The sequence below is a fragment of the Gouania willdenowi genome, chromosome 9 (genome assembly GCF_900634775.1).
Source record: "Gouania willdenowi chromosome 9, fGouWil2.1, whole genome shotgun sequence".
Taxonomy (NCBI): domain Eukaryota; kingdom Metazoa; phylum Chordata; class Actinopteri; order Blenniiformes; family Gobiesocidae; genus Gouania; species Gouania willdenowi.
Genome location: NC_041052.1, coordinates 2739614 through 2763376, shown reverse-complemented (window position 1 = coordinate 2763376; position 23763 = coordinate 2739614). Strand labels below are relative to the sequence as shown.

At 36.5% G+C, this 23763-nt stretch overlaps 1 protein-coding gene across 2 annotated transcripts in view; it reads right to left on the bottom strand.

Moving 5' to 3' along the window:
* efna5b (ephrin-A5b) overlaps nt 1-20404 on the bottom strand; it is a 140863-nt gene extending 120459 nt beyond the window's left edge. For both annotated transcript variants that reach the window (XM_028458691.1, XM_028458692.1), the window contains exon 1: nt 20280-20404. In XM_028458691.1, the coding sequence (XP_028314492.1) occupies nt 20280-20404 (125 nt within the window). The remainder of the gene's footprint in view (nt 1-20279) is intronic.
* Nucleotides 20405-23763: the final 3359 nt, after the last annotated feature.

The following is a 23763-nucleotide window of genomic DNA, read 5'->3' as shown; positions in this document are numbered from 1 at the left end:
TTTACATAAGAACAATCAATACGTAATAAAGCTTTCAGTCTGGCTTTAGAACCCTGTGTCATAGTACGCAGACTGTAAAAGTAGAGGTAACCAATGATCTACGCGCTACTGAAGACTTGGTGAGATCTAAAGCTTGAAAAACACAATACTTGACAAGAATTAACCTAAAGAAACCATATTTAGTCTGTCAGTAAATAAATCTAATTAGGGAATCGCAAAAAAATAGAAATAAAATTGAATTTGGGAAAAATTGAAACAAATTGCTGACGATAATAGAAAAAATGCTGACGATAATGAGGACATTCCAAAATCAAAAGCTTCTTTTTAAAACGTGTAAAAAGGCCACTTCCTGTTTGTGCTTCTGTTCGCGCCGCACGCTTTAATTCCTTCAGTCGTAAGAAGCACAACAGCAGGTAGAAACTAAAAATTCGACGACCTCAGCTTTGCACACAGTACGTTAAGTATTACATTTTTTTTTTGTTTCTGAGGAAAAATATTAATATAATCACTAATGATACATTCAGTCATTTTCATAATTTTTTTTCATTAATTATTTTTTGTGCAGAAGTTGTCTGTGCACAACTTCCAGTAGTCTACTACTGACAGATTAAAAGATTAACGGATTAAGTCGGGTATGCTTGCTGAGCCAGTTTTAATCACTGTTGTCTAATTAATGCAATTTAACATCTCACATTTTTAACACTAAAAAATTACATTTGTTTACCACATTGATCACTATTTTATCTCCTGATTTTCACTTTCAAAAGACGAGTACACTTGGACACACACCCACACCCACACACACACACCCACACACACACTGTATTTCCTTGCAGGAGTTGAGATCTTAAGTACAAAGTGGGAGGGGGTCAGGGCTTAAACAGATTAAAAGAAAACAAAAACAGACCAAAAAACAGGAGGAAGCCCAAAGAAGAGCGCAGGTGACTGTCAGTCAAACGCTGCAGCCACGATGCGGAGCCCGACGCCGACAGACGGCCTGCTGGGTCGCACTCGACAGGACGCCGTGAAATAAGGACAATACGCTTCAGTTAGAGAAGCTCTGATGGCAGAAACAGGAAGGAGGACGAAGGTGGTGTCAAGACACGAGAAAGAAAAGGAAAGAACGCGGGAGGAAACCGACCGACTGCTGCACCAGAGGGCACGCACATGCACGTGTGTGTGTGTGTGTGTGTGTATTAAAACAATACAGGGATTTACTGCAGAAGCACTTTGATGTTAGAACTAACTAAAAGTAACCCAAACAACTTCTTCCTCTACAGGGTCTTTGAGGCAAAACAACAGAGGTGTAAAAACTACTGATGTATCCTAGTGTATCCTAGTACTCACACATAAAATACTCAAGTACAAGTAAAAGTAGCTCAATTAAATAGTACTCACAGTAAAAGATACTAGTTACTTTCACCTCCCATGTTTCTTGCCACGGTTCCCATGGATACATGAAATCTTGCACAACTGGTACTTAATTTATTTTCCACAAAGGCATCTGTATAAAATAAAAGTTTTAACATTTAATGCTGTTTTGGCGCCGTGCATTAAGTTTAATCTGATTGGTCAGCTATGATGTAATGCATTTGATTGTCGTCTGGTCATTTTTTGTAGTTTCGCAATGTCTGTTGATCATTTTAAAACAATAAATATATAATGGTTGGATGTAGAAATGTAACACATTACTTTACTTCTTTTAAAAAGTACTTAAGTAAAAGCAAAATTACTGATTTAGGAATATACTCAAAAAAGTACCCATAAAAGCTACTCAATTACAGTAACGTGAGTACTTGTGATCAGATACTTTCACCTCTGCAAAACAACGATTGTCCGTCACACTCTCTTTGGCTGCTTTTGGGGATGTTTTGGTTCTCTGAGCTGAACAGCTGGATTAAAAACATCAAAATGATCAAACATCTCTAGTAACAGGTTACGCGCCACAAGCTTTTACGACAGCTGTAATTAAAGCTCTCCTTAAAAAGCCTTGCCTTGCATCAAGCCATTCGTCCAATTATAGACCAATATCCAACCAAAACCCTTGACCGTGATTAAGTAAAAAGGACAGAAGTCAATAGTTAGTGCTTCTAAACCGACAATCTGTCTTTTAGATGTGATCCCAACTCTACTGTTTAAAGTCCGTGTAAAACAAATTCAGCCATTTTCTTCTAAACACATTAAATAGGTCATAAATATATTCCTTAAAACATGGAAAAAGCCATTCAACCATTTAGAATTTAACTGTGTTTCAAATGTCTGTGTTCAGGATTTAATGGGCGGGTCAGAAATCATAGCCGCGTTACGTAATGGAGCTCTCATTAGCATAAACCCGACCCTGCTGCTGAAGCACACCAAACGTCCGCGGCCGCCAGCGGGGGGCGCAATTCGGCCCCTAGCTGAAAACAAACCACATATTCAGACTCGGGGGGAATAAAACGCGTCCGCTGGTGCCACATTTTTCATGAAATGAGCACTTTTTTTGCGCCGCAATTTTGTTTTTCGCAGTTCTGACACTACCAAAGAGGGATGCACATATTCGGACTCGGGCGGAGCAGACCTTTCCAATCAGTGTATCATTCGTTCATTCGTTTTCCATTATGTAACAAAAACATGAAAAACAAAAAAAACACTAATTATTTGATATTTGTTTCCAAAACCAAAATAAAAAACAAAAACGCCTTGTTTTTTAAATTCAAGTTCTTTTGCTTTGGTACAGAAAACAAAAAACACCTTTATTCATTTTCTCCATTACTGATTTACCAAAGTACGTGACCTGGAAGTGAAGCGTTACACATTCAGAGATATCTTTAGCTTTGAAACACTTAGGAGTCTCTAAATCCTCCTAATGTCCATGAGGAGGTTCTGTGTTCAACACCAGCTAAAGCGAAAAGGACACGTTTCGGATGCACAGTTAGAAGCAGCGATCTGGTCCTACCGAACTGCCGTTAGCATAGCCGCTAGCGTCGGATGAGAGTACATTTCCGGGTCACATACTTTGGCAAAGCTTGAATTTGAAAAACAAGGCGTTACGTGCCACAGGCTTTTATAAAACAGCTGTAGTTACAGACCAATATCCAACCGTCCTTTTGTTTCAAAAATTCTTGACAGAAAAAATCACTGCAGGTCAACTATGAGAGCATCTACATAGAAACAATGTATACGTGAGCTTTCAGTCTGGCTTTAGAGTCCATTATAACACAGAGACTGCAATAGTAAAACGAACCAATCATCTCTGCGCTACTGAAGACTTAATGAGATCTAAAGCTAGAAAAACACAATATTTTACAAGAATAAACCTACTTTTGGAATTAAGTACTTTTGGAATGATTTTAATATGTCAGTAAATAAACCAAATTAGGGAATGAAACAAGGATATTAAATGGAACACAGGGATGTACTGCAGAAACACTTTGATGTCAAAAAAACAAAAAAAAAACCAAGAGAACAAATTCTTCCTCTCTGGGATGTTTGAGGCTAAACGATGATTGTCCGTCACACTCTCTTTGGCTGGTTTTGGGATGTTTTGGTTCTCCGGGGTGAACAGCTGGATTAGGAACATCAAAAGCGTTTCTATGCATGACTGTGCTTTGGAATAATAAAAAAAAGAAGAAGGAAAAAGCCACTTCTAAGGATGTAGCCATAGGCAGCACTCATCACCTGTGTTTATCTGGAGGGCTTAGGCCACTTTGGGGACTCCCTTTAAGTCTCACTTATCTCATTAGACCCTTAAAACTGATTAATATGAATGCCAGCAGAGGCCAGCTCCAGGCATTCTTAAGAAAAGGAGGGAAGAAGGAAAGGAAAAGAGAGGGTAGGGGGGGATTTTAGAGGAAGGGGCTTTTTGTGTCTGCGGACAATGAGCTGATGGCTTTTTAAGCCTCTCAGTGGCTCTGGGTTAATACCCTGGGCTGCAGTCATGGGATAGGCCGCGGTTCAAAGGCTGCTGCACTTTAGGGCTCACTGGTCACCGATTTAAAGGGAAGAAAGTAAACACGCTGAATAAATAGCATCTCCTGCAAGTTGAAGCTCACTAAAGCAAAATGAAGTGGCTCTTCTAAAACCCAGAGTGGTACTCATGGATGTGTGGTGTGTGCGTTTGGTGGTGGTAATGTAGGAATGTCATAGACGGTTATGTGTGGATAATGTCGGGAGTAAAGCAGGGCTCAGATGAGACGAAAAGGGTGAAGATGGGATTTATCGCACATTCCCGGGATCAATCGTTTTCACTTCAGGGGGGAAAAGAGCAGTGAGTAGTACAGTCTCTCACTGGAGGAATGACAAACAGAAGATAAACAGCACGTGGCATACAAGTCAGAATATTTCTGTCTATGTGTGTCCATGTTTGGCTCCAGATATCCACAAAAAACACCCACAGACGTACGTCAATAAAACCCAAAAACAACAGGAGCGAGGATCGCCACAAACGCTAAAGAAACAAGTCGGTTTGTTCTGTTTTAAAGACTGAAATATCATTTGGTAACTGCTGAGTTTAAACCAGACACGAGCAACATTTATCACAGCGGGGCCACGAAAAATGTGATTATCTCAGATCTGAGGGTCACATGATCAACATTCAAGTCAGCATTTAGAACAGAATGACCAATCAGAGCATTAATACAGGAAATGGCAAAGGGATGGTGTGTTTTTGTTGTTGTTTTATGTGTTTTTAGAGTCATTTTGTATTGAATTATTTTTTTTGTTTTGTGTGTTAGGAGTCATTTTGGGGTCTTTTTGTTGTTTTTGGAGACAATTTGTGTGATTTTGATCATTTTCAATGATTTATTTCTTGTTTTGTGTCTTTTTGGAGTCATTTCGTGCATCATTGGTGGTTGGGTTTTTTTAAAAATATTTTTTAGTCATTCCCAATATTTTCCATCCCTATGCTGTGTGTTATTGTTGTTTTTTGAATGTTTTAGGAAGCCATTTGTTGTTACTTTAATTTGTTAAATAAAATTGTATATTTTTAAATTATTCATTTGTACTCATCTTGTGTGTTTTGGGAGTAATTTTGTAGACTGTCATTCCGTATATTTTCGTTGTTTTGTGAGTCTTCAGTCATATTGTGCGTTTCATCATTTTTGGAGTCATTTTGTTACATTTTTGGTGAGTTTTTTGTATACTTTTCTGTCATTTTGTGCATTTTTGCTGGGGGGGGGGGGTCATACAGTACATATTTTTCAGGTTTTTTGCATATTTTACTGTCATTTTGTGTGTTTTCATTTTGAGTCATTTACTTTGTACATATTAGACTGAGGGCCACATGTGGCCCCTGGGCCAGCAGTTACCAAAGTGTGGCTTGGATCATTTTTCTAGTTAAGATTAAAAATACGTAGAATAAATAAATAAATAAATACCTCCAACTGATCTCGAGCTAAAACTATGATCCATTCTTTATTGTGTGTGTGTGTGTGTGTGTGTGTGTGTGTGTGTGTGTGTGTGTGTGTGTGTGTGTGTGTGTTAACATCATTCTGTCTCTGAGACAATTATAAAGACATTTGTTCAGAATTAAATGTCTTGAAGTGTTTTTAACCACATTATTCACTGAGAAGAAAAGAAGTTCATCTTTTTATGGCCTTGTACTTTTTACCATTCCATCAAACAGGAGGAATTTATTCTCATCGTACAAACTCTTGGCAGCAGATTTAAAACGTTTTGGAACGGGAACTTTTTATCCTGTCTTAACCAATCACAATGCTCGTCACTATGAGTGTGTGTGTGTGTGTGTGTGTGTGTGTGTGTGTGTGTGTGTGTGTGTGTGTGTGTGTGTGTGTGTGTGTCTTCAGTGTCAGAGGAAACAAAGCAGAGGTCTAAACCTGAGCAGCTCTAATCCTCTCAGTAGAAATAACAGCCCCAGTGTCACTGAACACAAAACCACACAGACAATCTATAGGTGAAGACCCCCAGTCTGTCTCCCCTGAGAACCAACCCACCAACTAAGCAACCAACAAACAGAACACCCAGCGAACCAAACACCCAATCACCCAACCAACCAACCGACCAACCAACAAACAGAACACCCAGCGAACCAAACACCCAACCACCCAACCAACCAACAGACAGAACACTCACCCAACCAACCAACCAACCAACCAACCAACCAACCGACCAACCAACAAACAAACAGAACACCCACCCAGCCAATCAACCAACCAAAAAAACAAACAGAACACTCAACCAACCAACCAACCAACCAACCAACCAACCAACCAACCAACCAACAGAGAGAACACCCAACAAATCAACCAAACAGACATTTTTTCTATGTTTTTGTGAAGGAAAAAAAGCAAAAAATCAAACAAAATTCAGAATGTTAAGTAATTGGTGAAAATTCCTTTACTTTGCAACAAATTTCCTGGAAATTTACGATATAATTTTCCAGAAATCTGTGGGATAATTTGCAAGACCATTTCCAGGTTTTTGAAAAAAATTAATATTACTGTAAATAATGTAGCACACCATTGTGCTTAATGTACAACTTATATGATCATTTACAAAAAGTCCTGTTTTTTTCTGTATGATTTGCTTTACACAATATCTTCCAGTGGGCCGGACCAGATGCTCTGGTGGACCGAACCTGGCCCGCCGGCCTCGAGTTTGACATATGGTTTACAAGATTGAAGAATTATTCAGTTTGGAATTAAAATCAGAATAAACCAGCTTCTTACTTTGGATTTAAGTTTAATTTGGAATGGCCCTTTTTATTTTTATCCTGAATTAAAGAGGAATGAATTCAAGCTCTCATGTAAATGCAGCCATTGCTGATAAATGTCTGACACCTCTCCTCACTTTTCTTTTTTTGTTAGAAACTACAGCTGAGCTACTTCCCTTCTGTGTTTCATTAACAATATCCTCCCTCTCACTTTTCCTTTGACCTGCTTTTCTGTTTTTATCCCCATCATTCCGTCCAAGACGTGAGCGTTGCCTTCAGTCCCAGTGAGAACAATGGCCGCCTTTCAGCTTCACAGCCCCAGCTCTACGGCTCAGGGATCGAAGGGGGGCGGAGCCTTTTATTCTACTGTTGATTCAGACAAGCTAATGTTGCTAGCTTGGTTTTTTTATTGTCTGAACCTGGAGGACAATGTGAGCAGCTTTGTTTGAACTGTCAATCATTGCAGAAACTTAACATAATAACACACATAAAGACAAATATAATGTAGTTTTTTTTTTTTTAACTATTTAATGACCAGAAAAACAAAACAAAATACACAAAATGTGTGGAAAAATATATAATTCAACAATAAAAATATGCAAACTGACATTGACAATCACAAAAATACACAGTGACAGAAGAAAATATACAAAATATTTAAAGTAGCAAACCGACTCCAAAAATACATAAAATTACAACAAAAATACAAAAAGTTACTCCAAAACCACACATTCCTACAATGAAAATACACGAAATGACAGAAAAAAACTAAACAAAACAGAATACATTTGCAAACCGACTCCAAAAATACACAAAATGACAAGAAAATCACACTTTATGACAACAAAAATACACAGTGACAGAAGAAATTATACAAAACGACAATATAAATCAGCAAACTGACTCCAAAAATACACAAACTTACAGAAAAATTAAAAACACACCTAACGACTGCAGAAAATAAAAACAAACACAAAACAAGACAAATAAACAGAATGAAAACAATTAAAACACATCTAAAGACAAAAAACATATTTATGTGTTTTTTAAAAGATGACTATAAAAAAAGCCTAAAATAACAGCTATAGTTGATTCAAAATGTGTAAATCTAAACATTACACTGAGTTAACTGTAATGGGAAAGCAGAACACACACTGGTTCAATCCCACTGTGTGTTTCCATGTGTGTCTGAAAAGACAAATTAGCTCATGAGTCATTTACAAGCAGCTCCAACCCGTCAATTAGCTCTTTATTCACAGATGTGGGGCTTCTCTGGGCTGCCCCAGCTAGAAAAACATCCAGTCAAAAACACACACCCCCCCCCCCACCAAACACACACACGCACACACACGCACACACACACCAAAGTTTAAAAAAGAAAAGGGCAACATTAAGTCCAAATCCAGCCGACCATGAAAGGAACGCTGGAAAATGTGTCTGTCTTCAACCAAACTGTCTCTGAACTTCCGGTTCCATTTTCCAGTTGAATTGTGAAACGCGTCCAAACAAAAATAACCAAAGAATCATCGGCCGTTTTTCTCTATTTGTGTTTATTATTATTAGGTTAATGTAATGTGACAGTGAAAATAAATAGTGATTGAATCAAAGCAGAAACAGTGAATAAATACAGCGTCCAGGCCCACAGGGGGTGGTTAGGGGTCCTCTCAGTGTAGCGCCCCTTTCTGGTCAGGCACTAGAACGGCCGACTGAATATAACAGTAACAGCTGCTGATGGACCTCCCTCCATCTTACAGACAAACACACAACCTGAGGATGGATAACGTAGCCATTTTCAGGAACATTTGATACGTGAAAGCAGGATTCGTTAACACAGCATAAGCAACTGGCGGCCCGGGGGCCACGAGTAGCCCTCAGTGTCAATTTGTGTGGCCCACAAAGATAATAAGCCAAAAATCACCCACAAAATACAAACTTGACTTCCAAAAAATCCAGAAAATAACCACAAAATAAAAACGCAGAGACAAATATTTAGAACGACAAGAAAAACACACAAACTAACAGAAAAATATACAATAAAACTATGCAAAAATGACTAAAACATGACAACAAAATAAAAACTAGAAATCCAGAAAATAATGACAAACAAATATAGAGAGACAAATATTTAGAATGACGACAAAAAAAACACAAAATTACTCCAAAAATACATAACATGACAACAGTCACACAAAATATACAATTCAACAACAGAAATATGCAAACTGACTCCAACAATATACAAAACAAAACTACACGTTGTAACAACAAAAATACACAACATAATAGAAGAAAATTACAAAACAACTAAATAAATTAGCAAACTGACTCCAAAAATACACCAAATGACAAAACTGACAATTAAACAAAAATTGTGCAAAATGACTCCAAATGACAACAAAGATATACACAAATTAACAAAAATTAATATACTCCTAAACGACAATATAAATTAGCAAACCGATTCCGAAAATACACAAAATAATTCCAAAGGAAATCCAGAAAAAAATAAAAACACACAAAGTGAGAGACAAATTTATAAAATAACAACAAAAATTTAAAAAATGTGCTGAATAGCTCCAAAAGCACAAAATGAAAGAAAACCAAACAAAATTATGACAAAAACCTTGTTTTCTGACTTGTATTAATGCTCACATTCTTCATTATTCTAATGCTGACATAAATGTTAATGATGTGACCCTCAGATCAGATACAATCACATTTTTTTTGCAATAAAAGTCACAAAAAACCAACAGTGCTCTTGCTTTGTAGCTTTTTTACTGTAAATTCTGTATACTTGTTTTCATGCATATTTATTTTCTTGCTTTACTTTTTGTTTAGAATAAAAACTGTAATTTTATTCATTTTTGGAGTTTTCAGTTTAGATCCGTATCTAGTTTTTATTTTAGTTTTTAAAACATTAAAGTATTGAAGCTAAAGAACAATCCTTAAAAAATAACAAATAGTTTAAAGGCAAACAAATAAATCCTGTTTATTACGTTTATGACAGAAAACAAGCCGTGGATCACATGATGCTGTTGGAAAAGCTGGTGAATAAATAATTGATGGTTTTAGAGTCCAACCATAAGAATGTAACAACGTATGGGTTAAAGACGGATCACACGCTCTAAACCCTCAGTCTGACCTTGGAGGCTTTTCTCTGGAAACAAAAACCTGAAAATATATTTCTCACTGAGCGAGGAAAAGAAAACACAAGCTGCCACAAACTGCACCACTGTTATACATTAAATATATCTCTATAAAGAAGAAAGATACTCCTTCAAATCTGTGTATCAAAATATACAATTCAACAAAAAATATGCAAAATGACTCCCAAAAATACATAAAATGACAACAAAATTAAATAGGAAACAGAAAATAACACAAAATGAGAGACAAATATACAGAATGACAACAACAATATACAAAATATGACAAAAAATATACAAAACAACGATATAAATAAGCAAACAGACTCCAAAAACACACGTTATGACAACAAAACCACATGAAATAAGAAAAATGTACAAAAACCAAATAAAAAATACACAACATGAGAGAAAAAATATATAACTCAATAAAAAAATGTTAAAAAATATCCAAAATGACAACTAATGACTCCAAAAGACATACAGAAAAACACAAAATGACAATTAAAAATACACAAAATTAGGCCAGACCTGTATTGGCAAGGCAAGGTCAAGGCCTGACACTGAAAGGAAATGTTGTTCAATGGTACCAGTCTGAGCACTGCATCTCAATGTGTGGCCAAGATATAGGATTTTTTATTTTTTTTTGGTGACATCATGAACTTTGACCCCTACCAATATTTTTACTGGTAGGTCGTACAGCTTTGGTCCAAATAAATAAAATATTCCACTTGAGATGAGCTTTTCATAAATATAAGAATCAAACTTGAACGATAAATATTCGTAGAGAAAATTTTGGTTTTTGACACTTGACGCAACCTTGACCTTGACGTTTTGGCTCCAAAAAAGGTCGACTGCACATCGTTGACATTGTTCTTATGAGATGACATACGTGTCATTAGTGCTACATTAATAGAATAGGAGGAGTTCCACGACAAATAATAATAATAACTCCTACGTTTACAATGTATTTGACAATTTTCAACTCCCAGTGTCACGGTCTGAGTTTACCTCCGTACTGAGATTCTCTACAATCTTAATACGTGACTGCTACGTACTGAGATGTACCCGTACTGGATTAGCCATACACAGATTACTGTACTGGGTTTTTTTTTTAATGCTTAAAACATCACATCAGTCGACCATCAATACAAAAATCGACCAATGTAAATTAAAAAATATGATTGTCATGATCACATTTCTATAAACACAACAGCTTATTATTGTAAAAAATGCATAGAATAAATTATAAAACTTTTTTTTTTCTCTCTCTCCCGGGGGCGTCTGGGGGCTGCTCGGCCGTGGGGGGGTGGCCTGGGGTTCCTTGGCCCCCCGCTCTTTCTGCTGGCCTGGCTGCATCTGCGGGTCCGGGGCAGTTCCTGGGTTTGCGGTAGCGGTTTTTGCACATGTACTGGTCTACGATGCACTGGCCCAAATACCTGCTTTAGGTACTACCACTCACTCATTCCCCCTGTCCACAGCCACCACCATTATAGCTAAGCTTCACACTGATCACTATACTGGCTTGTTCTACAACTTCACATCTCACCCTCACTGTAAAATAATCTATTCTTCCCCTTCTATTTCCTACCTTGAGTCTCTCCTCCCTGCTCCCTTCCCCCTCCCCCTCCACCTAGGTGTAACACTGCTCTCCCTTTTTATATTCTTCCTATAATAAAAGATTTCTTACCCTTCCTTAGGGAGGGCTGGTGATGGTCACAATTAAGCAATAAAATAAATCAATTTATTTCATTGCAATAACAAAACATGTCTCATAATGATTGCACTTCTTGTAGTGTTGACCTTTGACAGCATGTGCAGACAAGATAAAAAAAAAAAAATACAAACTTTAAAATTGAATTTTCAATCTCTGCTCGTTCAGAAGTAACAAAACTCACAGCGGAAGTAACAAAGTAGTGGGCGGGCTCATAATCAATCTCAGTACGTGACAAACCGTGACAACGGATACAACGACACAACTGCACCGCTATTATACATCCACATTACATTTGTTTCTATAAAGAGGAAAAATATTCAACAAGTATGTGAACTTAAAATTAAAACTCTCACACACACACACGCGCACACACTACTGTGGAATGCAGTACTTTTTGTCCAGTTCTTGGACAGGATTAACATATCTGAGACGATAGAGGCTGAACAGCAGCAGCAGACACCCCCGGCTACAGCACTGCTTCTGTCCACACACACACACACACCTCCACCAGGGTCATGTCCAACACACACACACACACACTGAGGAACAGCTGCTGAGCCAAAGCCCACAGCGAGCATTGGCTCCAGCCGGCCGGACTCATCGTCTCATTACCAATAATCGCTGAAGCTTTAAGTTTTCCATCATTCTTCTTATTTTCTGTCTCTTTAAGTCTCTGTACCTGCAGCACAGTTTATTTCTCCTGTTTTCAATGAAAAACTCTTCATTATTAGCGAGTATTAATTAAAGAAGAAGCAACGGAGGAAGTAAAACACAACAGAACAAAACTGGGTTGCAAATCAACGTCACAGGAATTCAGTTTTTATGAAAAATAAGCAGAAAAAGTAAGAACCAAAATGTTCAATAATTCATTTTCTCCATTTTTAGTTGTATTTGTGGTGTTTTTCAAGTCCTTCTGTATTTTTCTGTTGTTTTGTGTAATTTCGCTGGTTATTTGTGCATCTTTGAAGTCCTTTTGTGTGTTTAAATGGTTGTTTACTGCAACTTTTTCTGTCTTTTTGTGTGTTTTATGAATCATTTTTTTGTATCATTTTTAATCTTTTTGTGTTTCTGTTGATACTTTGTGTACTTTTGCTGACATTTTGTGTATTTTGCTGTTGTTTTGTGTAATTTCATTGGCCTTTTGTGTGTCTAGTATTTTTGTATATGTTTTTATAGTAATTTTGTGACTATTTAGTGTACTGTATTTTTTTTGTTTTTGTTTGTTACTTTGTGTACTTTTGTTGACATTTTGTGCATTTTACTGTTGTTTTGTGTGTTATGTTGGGCTTCATTAATTTCTTTTTTAATTTGTTTTAGGGGCTGAAACAAAAGAGAAAGTTGTAATTATTCTGTCTTTATTGACAGCAAACATAAAGAAATGATAGTCATAACACACACACACACACACACACACACACACACACACACACACACAAGAAAAAGTTTAACTTGACTTTTCTCTAAATCACCTTCAGCGTGTGATTAGCGTCACATTAAATAAGCGTGTCTAACTGTATATGTTAATATATAATATAACATCCTGAACTTCAAGGGAAATCCCAAGGAAAACAAGATTTCTTTGTGTATTTTTGTATGTTTGTTTCTCATTTTGTGCTTTTTTGTAATTTTCTGGCTTTTTTTTTTTTTTTTACAGTCATTAAGTGTGTTTTTAATTTTGTGTATTTTGTTGTCATATTGTGTGGTTTTGGAGTAACTATGTATTTTTAGAGTCGGTTAGTTTATTATATTGTCGTTTTCAATATTTTTTTCATTATTTTGTGTATTTTGTTGTTGAAGTGTATATTTTTCTGCCATTTCGTGAAATTTTGTTGTCATTTTATGTATTTTTGGAGTCTGTATGCTAATTTATATTGTCGTTTTGTACATTTAATCTGTCATTTTGTGTATTTTGTTGTCATAATGTGAGGTTTTGTTGTCATGTTCATGTTGTGTAGTCATTTTGCATATTTCTATTGTTGAATTACATATATTTGTTTGTGTTTGTTTGCTGTCATTCTGTAGATTTGTTTCTCATTTTGTGTTTGTTGGTATTTTTACATTCATTAGGCGTATTTTTAATTTTGTTGTCATTTTGTGTATTTTTCATATCATAATGTGTGGTTTTGGAGTAACTTTTTGTATTTTTCTTGTCATTATGAATATTTAGTTTGTCGTCATTTTCTGGATTTTCTTGGAGTTTGAGTTTTTCGTTGAAAACTTGTATAAAGGAAACTTATATTTATATTTGTGTAGCTGTCTATTTGTTCCCAATAGTCACACAATCTCACAAACACACACACACGCACACACGCACACACGCACACACACACACACACACACACACACACAAAAGCACAGAAGCCATAAAACCACATTAAAACACTTTCATTTATTTCCAAAAGTAAAAGTTTAACTTGACTTTTCTCTAAATCACCTTCAGCGTGTGATTAGCGTCACATTAAATAAGCGTGTCTAACTGTTTATGCAAATATAACATCCTGAAGATCAAGGAGAAGAATCCTAGTAGCTACTGCTTGGTTTTGTCATTCACACGCTAACTTTTCTTCTCGGGTTTTCCCTCTGGAACGCTGTGACCTCTGTGTGTGTGTGTGTGTGTGTGTGTGTGCGTGCGTGAGCAACTCCCTCTACCATCAGCCCGTGAAGGAACTGTGAAAATATCTAATTGTATTCATTCATTTCCAGATCTGAGAGAACGAAGGAAAGACGGAATATGGAAGAGGGATGGGAAAAAATATAAAAAAATAGATCTAGGCTGGAAAAGAAAGTAAGTGTACGTCTTTTCTGGATTAGTCCGCCAAAATAAAAGCTCACTAACAAATACAGATGGCAACATTGAGATAAATGTTTCCTAAAATAAAACTTTATACAAGTTTTTAATGAAAAACTTGACTCCAAAAAAAAATACAAAAAATAACGACAAACAAATATAGAGACAAATATTTAGAATGACAAGAAAAATACACAAAGTTACTCCAAAACCACACATTACTACAACAAAAACACACAAAATTTCAGAAAAATCTATATTTCAACAATAAAAATGTGCAAAATGACACCAAAAAATACGCAATATGACAACAAAACCACAGATAATGACAACAAAATTAGAAACACACTTAATGACTGTAAAAAAAAAAAAAAGCCACAGAACAAGAAACAAAAAGCACAAAATGAGACAAATATACAAATTGACAGCAAAAACACACAAAATTACAACGCAAATTCACAAAAAATTACAATTCAACAAAAAAATACACAATATTACAACAAAAACCACACATTATGACAGCAAAAACACACAAAACGACAATCTCGATGAGCAAACCGACTCCCAAAATACACAAAGTTACTCCAAAACCACACATTACCACAACGAAAATACACAAAATGACCACAAAATTAAAAACACGCTCGATAACTAAAAAAAAAACCTCCAGAAAATAACAACAAAAAAGCACAAAATCATACATGACAAAAAACAAACAAATCTTGTTTCCCGTGGGATTCCCCTCGAATTCCAGGATGTTATATTTCCATAAACAGTTAGAGACGGTTATTTAATGTGACGTTAATCACACGCTGAAGGTGATTTAGAGAAAAGACAAGTTCAAATTTTACTTTTGGAAACATGTGAAAACCTTTTCTGTGCTTTTGTGTGTGTGTGTGTGTGTGTGTCTTAAAAGTGTTAAAACGAGACGAGACGCTGGGAGGAAGATTACAGTGAAAACAAAGGTGCTATTCTGTGTAATTAGGCGGTTAGCAGGTTTCATGCTTCATGCTGCAGTTATGACACACGACAGTGGAGAGAAGCCAAAGACACACCAGGAAACTCCCGTCAGACTCCGACCGAGTCATGACACACACACACACACACACACACACAGCAGTGTCACTATAATAATAGTACACACGCACAAAACGATCATTGAAACTGGTAAAATGTCAACACAAAACTGGAAATCAACAAAACAAAAAATTAAAAAAAAGAATTATTTTCCCGCCTTAAAAGTTTAAAATTTAGAGTTTCTGATTTCATCAAACAGTACGAGTCTCAAACTAAACACATGAACATTTAATAGTTTCTATTTTTCTATTAAAGTATATCCTTTAACTTCACACAATCGTGTCAAAGTTTCAAGCTCACCAAACTATGGCAATATGCACAAAATGACTCCAAAACCACAACAAAAATAACGACAAAACAAATATACAGAGACAAATATGTAGTATGACGACAAAAATACACAAAGTTACACCCAAACCACACATTGATACAACAAAATGATACAAAATGACGAAAGAAATGTACAAACTGAAAATATTCATGAGCAAACTGACTCCAGAAATACATAAAATGACAAGAAAATAAAAAACACAAAATGAGAGAACAATAAATACAAAAACACAAAACGCACATAAAAATGAAAGAAAAACGACGACAAAAAACAGCAGAAACCTAATTTTCTGTCGTGTATTAATGCTCAGATTGGTCATTATTCTAAATATTCACATAAATGTTGACAACGTGACCCTCGCATCACATACAACCACATCTTTGTGGCCCCGCTGTAATAAAAATATCTGTGCGTTAACTCACAAACCACCAGCAGCGCTCGTGTTGCAGCTTTTTAAACTTTGACTGTACGTTTGTATCCTTTAATTGTATTTGATGGGTTTCTAATTAATTTCCACAAAATGAAAGAAGAAAACTCTACAAAACGACTTCAGATACATATTCAGATACAGATGAACTGGCACAACTTGTCACTAATCCTTTAATACACTTTATTAAACATGATCAAAAACTAATTCTAGACACAAAAAAAAAAAAAATGTCATTGCTGTCGCTAGAAATGTGTGGAATCAAAACGGGGACACGACCCAAATAAGTGCTAGATTGTCCAAAAATAAAAGTAAATTGTTGGTGCAACATGGTTTTCAAATTAAACTTCCCTGCAAAAAAAAAAAAAAAAAAAAAGGAGAAATGTGACAAATTCATGCAGATAATTTACAACTGACCAGAAATGGGCCTCGAGCTTGGAAAGGGTTTGTTTGTGTGTTTGGGCGTTTTCACGTTGGGAACGCTTTAGGGAGACGCTAAACTCAGACTTTAAAACAACAAAGTGTGACAGATGTTTCCATTTATTAACACGTCGATAGATAGAAAATATTTGCCATCTTTGCTCAATATGATGTGGCTTCTCTTCTTAAGATTATAATAGACAAAATGACAGAAAAATATATAATTCAACAAGAAAATATGCAAAATGACTCCAAAAATAGACAATTTTACAACAAAACCACACGTTGCTACAACAAAAAATACACAAAATGACAGAATATATATATATTAAATGACAATGTAAATTATCAAACAACTCCAAAACAAACACAAAATGACAACAAAATTAAAAACACATAATAACTGCAAAAACAAGCCAGAAAATAACAACAAACAAGTACAAAATGAGAGACAAATATACAGAATTACCAAAAAAAATACACAAAATGACAGAAAAATCCACAATTCAACAAAAGAAATATGCAAAACTACAACAAAAACACACATTGACAACAAAATACACAAAATTACAGAAAAATATACAAAGTTAATTCAAAAATCACGCATTACTACAACAAAAAACACACGACTGTGAAAAAAAACAAACTGAAAATACATTTCATCCTGAGTGAGCAAAGAAAATAGAAGCTGCCAAAAAAAACTGCACCGCTATCGTAAATATAGAGATTAAATATGTCTCTATAAAGAGGAAAAGTGTTCCTCAAAAACTGTATCAAAATATTTAGTGACAACAAAAATATACAAAATGATGGAAAAAATATACAATTCAACAAAACAATACACAACATAACAAAACGACAATATAAATTAGCAAACACACTCCGAAAATACACAAAATTAAAAACACAATTAATGACCGCAAAAAAAAATTCAGAAAATAACAAAGAAAACAAAATGACAGAAAAATATACAATTCAACAAAAAATATGCAAAACAACAACAAAATACACAAAATGACAGAAAAAATATACAATATGAGGATTTAAATTAGCAAAGAGACACCGAAAATACACAATTATAACTTAAATACACAGTTACTACAAAGCCACACATTACTACAACAAAAAACACACATAATGACTAGAAAAAAGCCAGAAAATGTTTAAAAAAAAAAAAAACACACAAAATGAGAGACAAATATACAAAATGTAACTCCCCAAAAGAGAGATACACAAGGATAATGTGGAACTATGATCATGTGTTTGGGCGTTTACTTTAGAAAGGCTTTAGGGAGATGAACTGAGACTGTTTTACATTTATTAACCGACACATTGATAGATAGAAGACGTTTTTGTGATGTGGTTTCACTTCTTTGGCTCGGTGCCTGAGCCCCGCAGGGTGAGAGTCAAACCAACTCTATTTAGAGTCACTAGAGTAGAGTTAAAGTAGAGTTAGAGTTAAAGTAGAGTTAGAGTTAAAGTTAGAGTAGAGCAGGAAAACCTGTTTCCTTTCCTCAGGCACGTTAAAGACGTTCAGAAACAGACGAGACGAGGGAAACTATCCATTGGTTCTATTTAACGCCATCAACTCTACATCACCTTTCACTTACTCTACTTCTTTCTGTGTTTGCGTGTCAGATGTAGATTAGCTGTAATTTTACTTTTTTTTACCTGCGCTGACTTTTGAGAAATCGTGTCACCACATCTGGAAGGTATCAGAGCAGGTTAACGGGGGCCGGGTCGAGTCCTAAAGACCTTGTGTTGTTGAGTCCATTGAAAAAGAAAAGAATCAAGATCCAGCTGAAAAACTGTGTGTGTGTGTGTGTGTGTGTGTGTGTGTGTGTGTGTGTGTGTGTGTGTGTCGCCTTTGGTTGAGAAAAGAAAACCAAGCGTAAATAAACTCCACGACCGCAGCAGAAGTCATGGTCCCTGGTATCAGACCAGTGATCTACAGCCGCTACCGTGGCCCCGCGGCCCCCGCCCCTGCCCCCCAACCCCAGTTTGCACCTCCAGTTGTTTGAAGCAATAAATCCATGCTTTATGAAACTTTAAATTGGACGTAAATAATTGTGAAACAAATTGTGCCACAATGACTCAGAGCCGAAGCCTTTAGTTTTTCTTGTATTTAGCAGAAATGCTAAGTTGTGTCGACACTCAGACCTTTTAGTGAACCAGAGCAGGAACGTTGGGACTTATTAAAAGCTCCGCTGTGAAATATATATATATATAACACATTATGTACAAAGTGCAGCGAGATGGAATCCAAGCTTGGAGAATAATGAAAAAGAGCTTTAGAAAAGTGTAACAGAATAAATTAAAAGTTTTATTCTAACTTGTCTATTATCCAATCACATCAACTCAAACTGGATGTGAAACATTTAAAGTAAGAAAGTTTCTCTTCATTTTGAAAGAAACTTTTTTAAATTACCAGCTGGAATCAAAAATAGGTTTAATATTATAACACAATAATGTGCTTTTCCCACACTTTTACTGTTTACGGTTGTAAAGAGGTTAGTTTACTATATACGCTAAGTGCAAAAAATAAAACAATAAAACTTTTTCAAATATATTCGGCAGTGTTTAAATAAAATAATCTCTTAAATTGTTGAGTTTGTTTTCTGTACAAAAAACTCGTGTTTAAGAGCAGGAAAAACTCAAAATAGTTTTGTTTTCTGTCATAAAAGCATTAAAAATGTTGGACAAATTCAAAACGTGTGGAACTTTCTGGTAAAATAAAAATAAAAAATTACAAGTCGTAGTATCATATTGCAATGTGCGCTGAATTTTAAAGACTGTTCACCCTGAAAAGCTTTAAGATTAAAAGCTTTTTGATTTATTATAATAAAAAAAAAACTCACCGACCATTAAAACAGAAAATACACTAGATACGTTACTTTTATAATCAGAAATAATGAATTGATGACAGAAAAACTAAATATGAATAGTTCGTGTGGGGTTTAAACTTAACACAAGTTACTTTTGTTGACAGTTACGATGAATTAATGGCAGAAAAACCTAAATATGAATATTAAACAGTCTTTGTATGAGGTTAAAAATACGCTTTTTGATTCATTTTTAACTCACCATTAGTTTAAAACAGAATAGATAATAAATGAGTTACTTTTGTCGACAGTTCCAATGAATTGACCTAAAAAATCTACATTTGAATAGTTTAGTCTTAGTGTGAGGTTTAAAATTACATTTTTGATTCAGAAAATACAATAAAAGAGTGACTTTTGTCGACAGTTCCAATGAATTGATGACAGAAAAAATAAAACATAAAAAAGGAAATGAATAGTTTAAGAGTCTTAGTGTCTTTGTGTTGGGTTTAAAAAAAGATTGTGTTTAGGATCAACTCTGGATTAGAATTAGTATATTTATTATTATCAATACTTTGTGTCTGGATTTATGTCTTTTTCTGTCTTGTTTCACATGTAAAAACTATGTATTATATATATATAAATAATTTTGGTAAGATTGAGAGTTCAGGGAACTTCACATAATTAACCACAAACATCGTCTCCAAGACGTTTTTACGCACTGCTGATGGTGCTGCTGGTCCGGGGGACGCGCGGCGGTGGCCACGTATCTCTCTCACACACACACACACACACACACACACTCACACACACTGGCGCCCTGCCCTCACTGCGGACACCACATTGGCCCAGCCTGGCCTCAGACAGCCCGACCCGGGCCCGTAGGGCGCGCGGACACTTACTTGGTGTTGGTCCGGTTCCAGAAGACGGCGTAGCGGTCCGCGACCACTTTGGAGCTGGGCTCCTGACTAAAGACACACATCAGCAGCGCCAGGCACATGAAAAGGACCATTTCCATCTGCAGCATCACTACAGCACGAGTTGGGGGCACGTATTCCTCTTGGTTGGGTTTGGTTTGGTACCGGGACAGGTGATGGTGTGGGTTCTCACACCAACATCAGACACGCGGGCTTTCGGTGACACTTGTTCACAGTGTTCGCAGTGTTGGTTCCGAACAGAAAGTGTCCTTTGAGAAAAGAAGATGGTTTTTAGTGAATAATGTGAGGTTCTAAACGCAGCGCGGAGCCCATCAGAGCTCAGCGGCACAACAGGCTCTCAAACTCTGCGTCTTCAGTCCAAACCCAGAGCAGGAGCTTCTCATGAGTCCAATAACCTCACAAACACATCAAACCCATGATCTTCAGCACAACTTTTGAAGCCAGTGGATGAGGAAAAAAATGACGAGCCGTTTTTCTCTCCTTTCCAGCATTAAAACGCATTTAAAACGCACTTAAAACGCGCTGCTGCTGCCGTTTCTCTCCGTCTCCATGTATGATGATGATGATGATGGTGATGATGATGATGTTCCGTGTCCGACACACACACGCAAACGTCGCCTTTTGCGTTTTCTCGCCGCCTCGTGTCTCCTTGTTTATGTCCTCATCTCCAAAGTGTCCTCCTCATATATAAGCCTCATCATGGTGCGGCGACGCGCTCTCCCATGTGCGTGGCGTGGCGTGGCGTGGCGTGCACACACACAGTCCTCCTCTCCCCCGGTGAGTGTGAGGCTATAAAACACCGGGACGCGCACAGAAGGTGAGCAGAGCAGCGCAGCGCAGACGCGGGCACGGACGGTCACGGGCTCCAGACGCGGACTGACTGAGAGGGAGTGGGTTTGGCTACGGCGCAGCCAGCGCGCTCCCATTGGTTTGGAGTTATTTGAAGGGGCGGGGACTCGGAGAGAAGCCCCGCCCCCCACCATGGGCTTAAAAAGCTGAGCTAATTCAATTATAGAAAAGGTAAAAAGAAAGAAAGAAAGAAAGAAAGAAAGAGGGCGACAGGGGACTGGAGCAAGGTGTGCAGGGCAGGGCAGGGGCTGTGACGCAGAGCGGACTGACTCCTTTTCAACTCAAAATCATTGCTTTTGGAAGATTAAACATGTTATGATGCAGTTACTTTTCTAAATAACGATTCATTTAAATGTCACTTTTTAGTTCTTTTACTTTTTCTCATTAATTATTGACTTCCGCACAGGTTGAGGAGCAGAGTGTGACCACACTCATGGGTTCGAATCCCCACAGAAGCAGCACTAAAGTCAGAGTCCGAGCTTGTGTCTGTCATCGATTTATGAATCAGACAAATTTTCCGCTTAGATTGATTTATGAAACCTTAGAAAACAAGCCGCGTGCCTAAATTCTAGGCGGGAAACCTCCAACAAGAGGAAACATGAAGAGTCTGAGTAACAATGTGCAGGACTTTCAAAATAAATGTACAAGTTTATTTTTTTAAAGTTTATTTAACAACCACAAATAAGTAGGAAAATGTATGAATACTTGTGTAATTTTTCCAAGAAATTCAGAATCAAAATATTTTTAAATAGAAAGGTAGAAATGTAGTGTCTGTTTTTCTGTCCTTTCTCTCTTTTTTTTCTGTTCAAGTCTGGTTTTAACTTTTCATGGACTCTCATTTCTGCTCCTAAAAAATAAAAATAAAAACACACTATTGCAAGTCATAATTATGAGAAAATTATTGTTTTATGTAAAGTTGAAATTAAGAAAAATACAAGAATGTGACAGAATAATTTATGCAATTAAGATACATTATTATGTTATTATGTACTTCCACTATTTTCAACACTACGCACCATGTGTTGAATTCTAAGAACTGAATAAACAGCCGAAATATGTGTTTTGAATGAATTATTATTCAAAGTATAATTAGGAATGGAAATGATCAGTGTTGGTAGACTGCTCCAAATACGCTGTATCTCATAATTATGACTTTACTCACTTTAGTGGCGGAAACGGGCTTCCGTATATATCTCAGGCATGAGTGGAAAAATGAAAAATGTGAATGCAAAATTAAAAAAAAAAATAAATAAATAGTTGCTGTACTTACAGGAGACAGAAAATTAATAATTTCAAACAAAATGCAGACAGTTGGATTTTTTTAATAACATTTTAAAAGTTACGTTAAATAAAAATACATAAAAACACGTCAAGGATTCGGTTCCAAGTATTATTTTGACTTTAAAAGTCAACAATTTAAGTTTAAGATGAAGTTTTTTCTCTCCTTCTGTAAATAAATAATCTGCACACGTATAAAATCAGCTTGTTTTCTGTAAAGTTAGTCAAATTCAGATATGCAACTGAAAAACGTGACAAAATGACAAAATAATAATAATATGAGGACAACATGAAACCCAAAATAAAAAAATTAAAACAACACAAACAGTTTGTTATTTTAAATTAATTTGCAAGAGCTGGAACAAATAGAAATAAATATATACATAAGGAATCGGTTTTAAAAGTGAACATTTTGATGAAATCTGTAAGTTTAAAGTCTGGTTTATCAGGATCAAATCTTCTGTGTTTTACATCATCATTTTTCTTTCTGTAAAGTTGGTGAAATTCAGACATGCAACAGGTGCTGTGTGCATTAGAGGAGGACGACGGAAAAGAAGAGAAAGGACGGAGAAGAACGACAGACGAAGGGCGGAGAGAGGAAGAGGGCGGCTAATATTTAGAGATAATCCTCTTGACCTGTTCGTTTAGACCAGTGTAAACTCTGCTACTCACTTCCACCTATCAGCGCACACTCAGATATCTGTTATCACATTTCTAAAGCGTGCTTTTCCAACACACACACACACACACACACAGAGAGAGAGAGAGAAAAGTAGAAAGCGTGGAAGCATTAAGCACCAGGAGAGGCCGAGTGTCGAGGTCAGGCCTGAGGTCAGTGAGCAGAGCTGTTTTCACACCCAATTTACAGCCATGACTGCATTCCTCCCCTGCTGCGTCCTGTCTTTCCCTCTTTCTCACACACACACACACACACACACACACACACGCAAACACACCAAAAAAACACAGAAACCGTTGATAACAAGCGTGTTTTTTTGACCGACAAGTGCACAGCGCGCCCGTGCACCCCCAGCTGCTTTCATTATCTCTGGCATGGAAACAGAGTTTTTCCTCCTCCTTTTTAACCCGCTGTCACTATCATCACTATCATCGTAGGCTCGACTGATTACTTCTCACGCAGCCCCATCTTCACCTCCGTCTACGCGTCCCGCTGAGTGCTACAAAAATGACTTTGAACTCTATTTTATTTTTTTTGAAACGCTGCCTTTTATTTGTCTTCCTGATTTATTAGCGAGGAAGAAAACAAAGCCATATCAGACCATGTGTTCTCTGAAAGCCACGAACATTTCTTTTTATTTTC